The sequence below is a fragment of the Cetorhinus maximus genome, chromosome 1, assembly GCF_964194155.1.
Source record: "Cetorhinus maximus chromosome 1, sCetMax3.hap1.1, whole genome shotgun sequence".
Taxonomy (NCBI): domain Eukaryota; kingdom Metazoa; phylum Chordata; class Chondrichthyes; order Lamniformes; family Cetorhinidae; genus Cetorhinus; species Cetorhinus maximus.
In genome coordinates this window covers 350,144-362,749 of record NC_135879.1, presented here as the reverse complement: position 1 = coordinate 362,749, position 12,606 = coordinate 350,144, and the positions used below count along the sequence as shown (strand labels likewise).

General features: G+C 41.9%; 1 protein-coding gene across 1 annotated transcript in view; it reads right to left on the bottom strand.

Annotated features, from left to right (window-relative positions):
- Positions 1-12,606, bottom strand: part of pcgf3 (polycomb group ring finger 3) — a 188,745-nt gene that overhangs the window by 92,232 nt on the left and 83,907 nt on the right. The window contains exon 3 of the mRNA XM_078562731.1: positions 11,384-11,501. Coding sequence (XP_078418857.1) covers positions 11,384-11,501 — 118 coding nt within the window. The remainder of the gene's footprint in view (positions 1-11,383; positions 11,502-12,606) is intronic.

Here is a 12,606-nt window from a genome sequence, read left to right as displayed (position 1 = left end):
CCAGTGAACTACAGACTCGTGCTGGAAGACTCGTGTCATCAATGAAGAACTGAAAGGAATTTGGAAGACATCAATCAAAATCAACCCATCGAATCCTGCACTCTGGAATTGGTGCCATTGAACTGTTTTATCCCACCCTTAAAATCCATGTGTTTGTGTAAAGGGGTTTAAGAAGGGGGTAGAGTTTAAGTCATAGAGTTAGAAATTAACAATTCATATTTCTTTCTTTTGCCATTGGTTAATGATAGTTTGTTCAATAAACAGTTATTAACTTATTAAGTTTATAAACCTGGTGCCTGTATTCTGTTAACCTAAATTAAACAGTTAGGTAGAATTGGGCAATCTGGTGGTTTGGTCAAACTTTTCACATTTGTCGCGGCTCAGGGAGCAGTGGGACTTGATATTACAACGCACTGTCCGCAGTGAGTCACGACAGAGTTTGGGGGCTGAGGTCCGGGATATTTTGGAACAAAACACAATGACGATTTGGGTGTAGATTTAGTAAGTAATAAAAGCTAAAAGGAAACACCAGGTTTGTACTGTCAAAAATAAGATGGCACTGGAAACTGCCAAAATTTTCCTGCAAGTGGAAGAGATGTTCCTGACAATTTTACAAGGAATCCCAAAAGCCAGGTTAATCGAATTGGCAAGTAAATTAAGATTTGGATTGCCTGGCAAAGCTGGGAAGGAAGAGATAATCGAAGAGGTGACCCAGTATTTGAAATTGGAAGGAATGCCCGAGAAAGCGAGTTTTCCAGGGGGTGGTTCATTGGAGTGGGCTCAAATTCAGTTGCAAATTAAAAAATTGGAACTAGAGGTGGCAGAAAAAAGGCAGAGAAAGAAAAGGAAAAGGAAAGTTGTATAGAACCTTGGCGAGGGCACAGCTGGAGTACTGTGTGCAGCTCTGTTCGCCACATTATAGGAAGGATGTGATTGCACTGGACGGGGTGCAGAGGAGATTCACCAGAATGTTGCCTGGGTTGAAACATTTAAGTTATGAAGAGAGGTTGGATAGACTTCCCATTCTTCTAAACCTGAAAGAATAAAAGTCCAATTTACTCAGCCTCTCATTACAGGACAACATCCTCATCCCAGGGACAAATCTAGTAAACCTTCACTGTACCACCTCCAATGCAAGTATATCCTTTCTTAAATGTGGAGACCAAAACTGCACACAGTATTCCAGATGTGGTCCCACCAAAACCCTGTACAACTGTAGCAAGACTTCTTTATTCTTGTACTCCAATCCCTTGCAATAAAGGCCAACATGCCATTTGCCTTCCTAAGTGCTTGCTGCACCTGCATGCTATCTTTCCGCATTCCTTGCATAAGCACACCCAAGTCTCTTTGAACACCAACTCTTACAAGTTTCATTCCTTTTAGAAAATATTCTGCTATTTTATTCTTATGACCAAAGTGAATAACTTAACATTTTTCTACATTATACCCTATCTGCCATCTTGTTACCCACTCATTTAGCCTCGCTATATCTCTTTGCAGCCAGTGTTCTCCCCACAGATTACCTTTCTACCTAGTTTTGTAACATCAACAAGCTAATATACATTACTCTCTGTCTCTTCATCTAAGTCATGAATATAGATTATAAATAGTGGAGACTCCAGCTCTGATCTTTGCGGCACTTCACTATTTACTACCTGCCAACTTGAAAAGACCTTGTTTATGCCCACTCTGCTTTCTATGCGTTAACTAGTCCTCTACCCATGCTGAAATAATATCCCCAGCTCCACAAGCCTTTATTTTGCCGATTAACCTTTTTTGTGGCACCTTATCAAATGCCTTTTAGAAATACAGGTATACTACATCCACTGAATCCCCTTTATCCAAATTACTAGTTACATCCTCAAAGAACTCTAATAAATTTGTAAAACCGGATTTCCCCTTAGTAAAACCATACTAGGCTTGTTCTAATTATGCTATGCTTTTCTAAGTGCATTGTTAAGACTTGCTTAATAATAGATTCCAGCATTTTCCCAACAACTGATATTAGGCTAACTGGCCTATAGTCTATATCGTTTTCTCTCTTCCTCCTTTCTTGAAAAGTGGTGTAACATTTACCAACTTCTAATCTGATGGGACCGTTCCCAAATCTAAGGAATTCCGGAAAATCATTGCCAGCACATCCACTGTCTCTGCAGCTATCTCTTTTAGAACCCTAGAGTATAGGCCATTAGGTCCTGGAGATTTATCAGATTTTACTCCAAGTTTCACCAATATTTTTTCTCTGCTGATACTAATTTTCTCACTCATTTTTAGCCCCTAGATTACCATCTATTTCTAGTATGAAACTTGTATCTACTTGAAGATGGACACAAAATAATTGTTCAATGCCTCTGCCATTTCCTCATTCCCCATGATAGTTTCTCCAGTTTCTGCTTCCAGGGGTCCAACACTTCCTTTAGCTACTCTCTTCCTCTTTACATACTTTGTAAAGAAAATATGATTTTTCCCAATATTATTGTGGGATACTGTAAAGCAGGCTTGTGGGGGCTGTGTGTGTGTGTGTGTGTGTGTGTGTGTCTGACTAATTTAATTAAACCTGAAAGTCAGATTGCAAGGTTTAAGTCATCAAAGATATTAGGTATAAAAGCAGGCATTTTGAAGTGGAAATGGATGAGCTATGATGAGATCCCAGTAGATACAGCCCAAATAGGAATTTGCATTAGGAGATAGACAAGAGGTTGAATTTTTAGCTGTTGAATTTCAAAGAGACATAACAAGAAGCTTTACAACTGGCAAAGATCATAGATACATAAAGCAAAGTTATTAAGTTTATTTTTTCTGAAAGTGGTGGCCATAATAACAAGAAGAAAGATTTTTAGATTCTGGGAAAGGTAACTATCAAAAGACAGTTAAGAACAATGGGTAAAGATAAAAGGGAGAAAATATATTTAAGGAAAGATTGGAAGCCATGTCGGGAGTGGCCATGTGAGATCTTGAAGGCTGGGCTGTGCGAAGGCAGGCCTGTGGACAAGTAGCCTCCAGCCATCCCAGAGAAGTACTTGTTTATTCCAGAAAGCAAGGCTTTGTTACAAGCCTTAGATTTCCATGGTGGTGTGAGAGGGAGAGAAGCTTGTGAAATACCTCCCTTATAGCAACAGTGGGTGCCTTTCAATAATATTACTGTATGTTTCATAGACTAAGAAACTGTAGGGTCAGTTGCCTGAAAAGGTGTTTATTTATGAGTCTAGCTATGTAGAAATCTTTTGGAAAATGTTATAAGACTAATTTTAGCTGTGTAATTGCAATCTTGTATATTTAAGTTTTTTTTCATTAGTTCATAAATGTTCCAATTTAATGTTTAAAATCTCCAAAAGTGGTAGTGGAATCTTTACTTCTGACTTCAGTGCACAAACCTTCTTGTAATAAATACAAATTTCAAATGTGTTGTGACAGCCTGACTAAGTTTTCCTTTGGGATTTGGTCAGCTGAACAAATACCACCTGCTATATCACAATTTATAAAAGCTCTTACAATCTGTCTTTTATATTCCTGGTTAATCTAGTCATAATCTATTTTTTCCCTTTTTATAAACTTTTTGGTGGCCCTCTGCTGGTTTCTAAAACACTCCCAGTCCTCAGACTTGCTACTGTACGTTGCAACATTGTCAGCCTCTTCCTTTAATCTAATACTATCCATAACTTCCTGAATGAACCAGAGTTTTTGTTTTTCAATGGAATGTATTTTTGTTAATGATTTTGAATTGCTTCTTTAATTGTTATCTGTTCATTTACCTTCATTTCTTTTAGCCTATTTACCCAATTAACTGTGGCCAGTTTCCCCCTTACACTTACATAATTGGCTTTAAGTTTAAGATTTTTGTTTGTCATTGGAATATGTCACTTTCAAACTTAACATGAAATTCAATGGTATTATGATCACTATTTCCCAGAGGATCTTTTACCATGATATTACTAATTAACTCTGCTTCATTACACAACACTGGATCTAAGAAATATTTCTTTATCCCCAGTTGGGTGCCACAATGTATTGCTCCAAAAAACTGCCACAAAAACATTCTGTAAGCTCATCTTCTAGAATCTAGACCATCCTTGATAATTTGATTGCCCCAGTCTATACGACGATTAAAGTCCCCCACAATTATTACATCGCCTTTGTTACATGCTCCAATAATGTCTTGTTTAATGCTCTGCCCAATGGTATAACTACTGTTAAGAGACCTACTCCCACCAGTGTTTTCTGATTCTTGCTATTCCTAATTTCCACCCATACTGATTCTACTTCATGATCTTCTGAGGCCAAGTCCTTTCTCACTAATGTCATCCTTTACTATCAGGGCTACCCCTCCTCCTTTGCCATTCTGCCCGTCTTTCCTAAATACTACGTACGCTAGAATATTTATTTCCCGCCCTTGATTACCTTGTAACTATGTTTCTGTAATGGTGATTAAATCTAAATCATTTATCTCTATATGTACCACTAGTTCATCTAGATTATTGCAGATGTTTCACGCATTCAAATAAAGAGCCTTTAATTTCAATATTTTACTTCTATTCCCTGCAATGTCCTTATTCGCTGATGTACTCATTTTGTCAAACTCTCTATCCCTTCCTGTCCCACTCTACTTGTCTTTACCCTCATCACTATACTGTTCTGATACCTTGAGCTTTCTCTTTGGATTTCTAAATCTCCCTTCACCCAAACCCTCACCCCCACCACCCCCTCTTAGTTTAAAGCCCTGTCCACAGCCCTAGTTATACAGTTGGCCAGGACATTGGTCCCATCCTGGTTCAAGTGGAGCCCATCCCTACAGAACAGGTCACTCTTCCCAGAGTACTGATGCCAGTGCCCCATGAATCGAAGCCTCCTCTTCCCACACCACTCTTTTAGCCATGGGTTTAATTCTCTAACTGACCCAATGCCAATTGGCCCGTGGCTCAGGTTAACAATCCAGAGATGATTAACTTTGATGTTCTGTGTTTTAATGTGGTCCCTAGCTCCTCAAATTCTCTTAGCAGAACATCTTTCCTGATTCTACCTATGTTGTAGGCTCCCATATGGACCACAGCAACTGGATCTTCCCCCTTCCACTCCAAGTTCCTCTCCAGCCCAGAGCAGATGTCCTTAACCTGGCACTGAACAGGCAACACAACTTTTGGAGTTCCAGGTCATGGCTGCAGAGATCAGCATCTATCCCTCTTACTATGCTGTCTCCTGACATTGCCACATTCCTCTTCGTTCCCTGCACTTAATGGAATCCATCACCATGATGCCAGTGATGGTCAGTCAGCACATCCACCTTGCAGTCCTTCTCCTCATCCACACAGGTAGCAAGCACTTCATACCTGTTGGACAAAGTCAGAGGCTGAAGATCCTCCATCACTACATGCTGTTTCCCTTTACCTGCCTGACTCGCAGTCACATCCTCCTGTCCCTGACCATTGACCAAATCAAAAGGCCCTCTCCTTAGGGTTGTGACTGCCTCCTGGTAAGTGTTCAGGTAATTTTCCTCCTCCCTGATGCATCACAGTGTCTGCAGCCCAGTGTCCAGCTCAATGACTCTGAGACAAAGCTCCTCCAGCCACAAACACCGATTGCAGACGTGTTTGTGCTGGATCACCCTGGTGTCCGGGAATTCCTACATTCTGCAGTCACAACACATCACCTGCCATGACACCTTTGTTACGTGTTAACCTATTCTTGATTTCTAATTAATAAACACTGCTACTCCCAATAACTTTTACTACTGTTAGCAATCCTTACTACATCTAATAAAACTTTACAATCACTAATTACACGAGTTTTGAAGACAAACTAGCAAAATAGTCACCAACCAATCTGTTTTCCTGTGATGTCACACTTTGATTTCCCTCAGAACGTGGCTGCTTTGCTCTGCAGCCACAGACTGGACTAGATTGGGAAGCTCTTCTAGGTGGTGGTTACTAACTCTAGGCCCTCTTTTCACCCGATCTTCAAGGTGCTGTTGACTGCCTCCAGATCCTTTTATTGCCCGCTCTTCTAGGTGCTGCTGACTTTATTGTACAAATCCAAGGTAACCATATACCATTGGGAAAGAAATGCAGCAGAGAAAGGAGCAGACTGATCTGGCAATAGAAGTTATTCTGCCATGTCAGTTTCTGCAGTTATTTTCATAGAATTATACAGTTTGGAAAAGACAACCAATCAGTCTGTGTCTAGGAAATACCAAATCCCATCACATACCTTTATAATCACGTTTTCTTCCAGTGTTGATCAAATTCTCAGTTGAATTTTATGATACAATTAGTCCCTTTATCTCCCCTGACTGTCCATTCTGAGTAATCACCACATTTGGTTTAAGTGCAGTTAATTCCAATTGTCTTTCTAACATCACTCCATAAAGGGCTTTGGTCTTCATTGTTGGGGGGAAATTTACACAGGAAGAAGGGTTGAACTCCAGTACTTAACATTACTGCTGTCTCTATATTGCTGTCTTCTGAGCACTGGAACCTCAATAGCAAAAACATACTTGTATAGCCAATGCATGTTAACAGGTATGAAATGTGGCCCATCAAATCTCATGCCATTCTTGTTAGGCAACCCTATGCGCTGAATGGAATGACAACTCTGGAGCAGGAAATCTGGCGGCGGGGTGAGTTAATTATACAGGAACCGAAATTTTGAAAGCGTGACAGCAGATTCAGGCTAATTCAAATTGAGGCAGCAGCATAGCAGTGGTGGGTCAGGCCTCACGACGTCCCATGGTGGGCCCCTACTTGTTTGTATGCCATGAATATTCATTATTGGTGGATACAGGGGCATCGCGGTAATGTCACTGGACAAGTAATCCAGGGGCCCAGGCTAATGCTCTTGGGACATGGGTTCAAATCCCATCACAGCAGCTGGTGGTGGAATTTTAATTAAATATGAATAAATCTGGAATTAAAAGCTAATCTCAGTAATGGTCACCATGAAACTATAATCGATTGTTGTAAAAACACATCTGGTTCATTATGCCCTTTAGGGAAGAAAATCTGCCATCCTTACCTGGTTTGGCCTACATGTGACTCCAGATCCACAGCAATGTGGTTGACTATGAAATGGCCTAGCAAGCCACTCAGTTCAAGGGCAATAGGGATCGGCAACAAATGCTGGCCTTGTCAGTGATACCCAGATCTCATGAAAAAATATTAAAACGTTTTGAAATTAAGTCAGCTGCACACAGGAATCTTGTTGTACCTGGTTCACATTCGTTTAAAGATGGCATACACCATTGGCTTTATGCAGTTGTGTCTGAGGTGAGTGGTTGTCTTTGCTTAACTCTGCAGAAGAAAGGAGAGGAGCAGGAGAATGGCAGCTTGAATTAAGGATGGAGACTGGCAAGGACGAGTTGGGGGTGAGAGGGGTGGGTTCGGATGGGGCCATTGACGACTGGGTGGGGTCAGTACAGTCCACAGTTGAGTGATGACTGACAGAGGGAAAAGTCACAGGGATGTTAGAATCATATCTCTCAAGACTGAATTTTTCTTCTACAAAATGGAAGGATGTGGCATTATTTGGATGCTGACCTGAGATTTTTTTTAAAAAGGTTATAAGTTCACCTTGGAACTGTCAATGAGCAGACCTCTTCCAAGAAATCACCCGACCGTTATGGTACTTTAGGAAGATCTGGTTGTTTGTTTGAACTGCAATCACTTTAACTGATAGGGAAAAAACCGAAAAGGCAAATGGTAACTTGCTGGAAATCACATGTGAGAGAAAAAAGCTGAAGTGGTGAAGCTGCTGGTTCTGTAGGCAGTCTGGTTAGGGAACAAGCTGAGGAAGGAAAGCTGCTCTAACTGGCTCTCTCTCTCTAACTTGCCTAAAACCGTGTGTGGCTATCAGCCTGTAGCCAGACAACCTGTATCTGAGTTTAACCAGTCTGTATTTGGACCTGTTGGTGAGAACTTCCAGACGTCCACGGGGACCAGTGGCCCATCTTCACACACGGGAACTCCAGGTCAACAGCGTCTAGACCCTGCGGACTTTATCCTTTTTTTATAATGCCCCATCCTCTAAAGCCCATCTCTGCAGAGAAAATGTGTATGTGTCTGTGTGTGTGTGTGTGTGTGTGTGTGTCTGTGTGTGTGTCTGTGTGCGTCTGTCTGTGTGTGTGTGTGTGTGTCTGTGTGTGTGTGTCTGTGTGTGTGTGTCTGTGTCTGTGTGTGTGTGTGTCTGTGTGTGTGTGTCTGTGTGTGTGTGTCTGTGTGTGTGTGTCTGTGTGTGTGTGTGTGTCTGTGTGTGTGTGTCTGTGTGTGTGTGTGTGTGTGTGTGTGTGTGTGTGTGCTGGGGGAATTCTTTAGGAAGAGATAGATAGTTACACTTCCCGATTACAACTGTGCGTTAACCAGTACTTGCAAGTTGTTAGAAAGAAGTTTTGTTTTAAAATAAACAATCGTTCTGAGTTTATTGAAAAAAGCCTGGTTGAAGACACTTTTATTCTGGGCACCAGTGGGGGAAATAGACGGCTGGCTATTTTGGTGAGAAAATTAAACTAATAACTTAATGGTAAGGCTTACAGAGTAGTGGGGCTGGAACATATGCACACTCCTCCCATCCTGGTCGTAACAGGAGAGAGTCTGATTTGGGTTGGGGTTGGGGTTGGGAGGTCCAGTCTGAGTTAAGGATATTTAACGGTCTCATAGGGTGAGTCACAGGATCTAACAGAGACCTTATGATTGATGGAGGAGGGCCTAGGCTCAGAGGACGAACCTTGATGAGGGTGGGGGAAGGCTCAGATGGCATGTTCACTTCCACGATGGCAGGGTCCAGGGTGATATGGGGAGGGCCATGGGCCACAGAGAGATGGTGCACAGTGATGTTGGGAGGGTTGAGGGTGATGGGGACGAAGTGGAAGGTGACGGGGGGGGAGGGTGGACGGTCATAGGTTGTAATTCGAGGGTCACTCACACACTATTACATGTTCAAAAACTTACTTGTAGCTGCCAGGAGTACAACTGAAGTGAGAAGGAGCCCAGTGTGGGCAGGGGTGGAGTTTTGGGTGTGAACAATGGGAGGAGTAGAAAATCTCACCGCTTAGCACCTGTATAGATGAAACCTGTAGACATACAGGTTCTCATATCACTGTCTGTCTGTTTCACACAGTTTACTTGGTGGAATACCTATGTGCCTCATACACCCAATATTCCTACAACCTCGGGAGCAGTACAGGATGTAACAAAGGAGGGCCACTCAACAACTGAGGCTGCAAGTCCAGCAGTGGGCAGTATCAGGGACGGATCAGGGGCAGCCATCCTGGGAAGGCATCAGAGAAGAAGCTCAATGGCATGTCAGCCACATCTTCAGAATGTGAACAAACTACCTCCAGATGCACAAGAGACAATGGCAGAGATGCCCGAGCCTGCCCCAAGAAGCAGTCACTGAAATTTGTCAGAGGTCCTGCAGAAAGACCCCAGCCACATGGACTTGCAGCAAGCCCATACCTGTGCCCCTCAAACTGATGGAGGCCCTCCATTTTTTTGCCACAGGCGGCTTCCAGGGCTCCACGGGTGACATGTATTACACTTCACAGCTGCAGCAAACAGGTGCATCAACAAGGTATCAACTGGCCTCTTCTGTGGAGCCAATGAGTCCATCAGGTTCACCACAGATGACAGTCAGGTGAACAGGACAAAGGGCTTCATGGACATCACTCCTTTTGCGAGATCACAAGGGGCAATTGACTGCATTCATGCTGTCAATACAGCCCCCTCAGAACAGCCAGTAGCATATATAAACTGCAAGAGATTCCACTCTATAAACGTCCAAGTGGTCTGCAACCACAGACGAAGAATCCTGCAGGCCTGTGCTTACCTCCCAGGGAGCTCCCATGATTCAGATATCTTGTGGAATGCATAGCTTCCTGAACTTTAAGGCCCCTGCCCAGATTGATGGCAAGGTTCTCTAATAGAAACCCACAGCTGTCACCCAATTGCATGAGTTTCATGTGTTGCCACCACCCCTTTAAATTTCCATATGAATCGTGTGGGTGCCAGTTCCCAACATGAAAGCAGAAGTGCTGCCCACTGCAGTTTCACCCCCGTCGGGAATAGTGCGTCACAGATTAAACTCCACCTTTTCTCTTTAATCCCAGTTCCCTGCCTTTTTGCAAGGCCCCATAATCTCCAAATTAGTACAAAGGTACACACATTAGCTCCAACTGATTCAGTGCCTCACTGAGGGAGTCTGTTCCACTTTCTCTGAAGTTTTTGTGGGAAAAAGTTTTTTTTTTGAAGCACACTTATTCAATGTAGATCAAGTTCAAGATGACATACCCTCATGCTGCATTCCCCAGTACTTGGAATATATTTCTCTTCATCCATTCATTACTTTAAATATCTCATTCAGATCACCCAATACTCTCATCCCAAAGGAATCCCAGGTACCATCCTAACTGTCCTGCCATAACTTGGTTACAATTGGAATTTCCAAATCAAAGTCACACTTTAAGAAATCCCATATCTTTGGGGGCAAATTAAGATTGTGATAACCCATTCAAGTCGCAATCTTAACAATCAGAAACAATGACTCATTTTCTTTGATCAAAGATAAAATAAAACCTAAGTTCCCAGAGTGAAGGAGAAATGTCATACAGTTCTCTAATAGCGATATCATATATCATAGAAAATTCTGTTACATCCCAGTCTCTCCCCAAAGTGTGCAGCTTGTACCAACACAGAACAAGTGCCCAAATTAAATATTACTCATTAGCCAAAGTCATCACAGATTTTTAATCAGACAATAAAGACAACTAAAGTGTGGAAAGTTAAACAGCATCATTTGTTCCACATTGAGACAGATCATCATGACTGATAACTAAAATAAACATTCCTAAGAAGTGATTTTCACTAGCTCCCAAAGTAATGGAGTATGGCAGCTCCATCTACTGGCTATATTTAGAACTGATATTAAACTTGTTAACATCTGTATTATGTAACATCTGAAATGCACCAAAGAAATTTTTAAAGCCAAATAAGCCAGAAATAAACAAACATTCTAGACAAAACAGCAGGTACATCTATACCCAACGAGAGAAAGACAGTTTAACAGTTCACAAGAACAGGCCACAGGCAAGAAAAGGTCACCACCGTGTCGGAAAACCAGCTGTCAAACATTTAAAATCAGTTAGTTCCCAAACTGCATTGTTCATAAGAATAATTTTTCTTTTGAGTTCTCAGCTTATCTGTTTGCTTAGAAATGTGTCAGTGATTTACTCCAACATCTGCTGTAGAAAGGTGACAGTTGAACTTTTCATAAGGAGTCACGAGAACATTTTATTAGTGATTGTAACTAGCAGTCTTATTTAAAAAATAAGTAAATTCACACCTTTGAAATAAGCATCATTAAGTAATTAGTTAACCTTGAAGAGTTTTATTCTGATACATACAGGTATGTAGGCACTCTGTGACTGTGGTGGCATCAATCAAATATCCATTGCAAAGTCGACATGTGATATGAGCGTTAATGTCCCAGAGCTTTATCTTCCTAGTCAACATCTTGGAACCCTAAAAATAAACAAATAAGATTTTCAAATAAAAGTTACATTACATTTTTAAATATATAATGAACAGCAAGTGAGGAAAATCTCAAAGTACAGAATGACAGAATTGTTACAGCACTAGCGGCTGCCATTTGGCCCATCATGTCTGCACTGGCTCTTTATCTAGTGCCATTGTCCTGCCTTCTCCCTGTAACCCTGCCCATTGCTTATTTTCAAAGAATCAGCTAATTCCCTCAGGAATGCTTCAATTGAACCTGCTGTGGTCACACTCTCAGGGAGTGCATTCCAGAACCAAACCACTTGCTGTATGAAATTTTTTTCTTCATAACTCTTTTGCTTCTTTTACAAATAACTGTAAATCTGTGTCCTCTCATTCTCGATCCTTTCACGAGTGGGAACATTTTCTCCCCATCTACTCTGTCCAGATCCCTCATTATTTTGATCACTCATTATTTTGAATACTTCAGTCAGATCTCCTCTCAGCCTTCTCTTATCCAAGGAAAAGAATCCCAACTTCTCCAATCTATCTTCATGAGTGAAGTTCCTCATCCCTGGAACCACTCTCGTAAACCTTTTCTGCACTCTCTCCAATGCCTTTACGTCCTTTCTGAAGTGTGGCGCTCAGAACTGGACACAATACTGCAGCTGAGGTCCGACTGGTGTCTTATATGAGTTCAACATTACCTCTTGTACTCTATCCCCTATTAATAAAGCCGAGGAAACGGCTATGCTTTAGCAGCAGCAGATTTGTACCCAACCACAATCTGTAACCTTATGTCCCGGCATATCCCCCACTCTACCATTACCGTCAAGCCAGGGGATCAACCCTGGTTCAATGAAGAGTGCAGGAGGGCATGCCAGGAGCAGCACAAGGCATACCTAAAAATCAGGTCACAGCCTGCTGAAGGTACAACTGCTTGTGTGCCTGGGGGAGGCAATGATAGTGGTATTGTTGCTGGACTAGTAATCCAGAGACCCAGGGTAATGCTCTGGGTGACCAGGTTCGAATCCCACCATGGCTGATGGTGCAATTTGAATTCAATGAAAATCTGGAATTAAAGTCTAATGCTGACCACGAAACCATTGTTGTAAAAACCCATCTGGTTCAC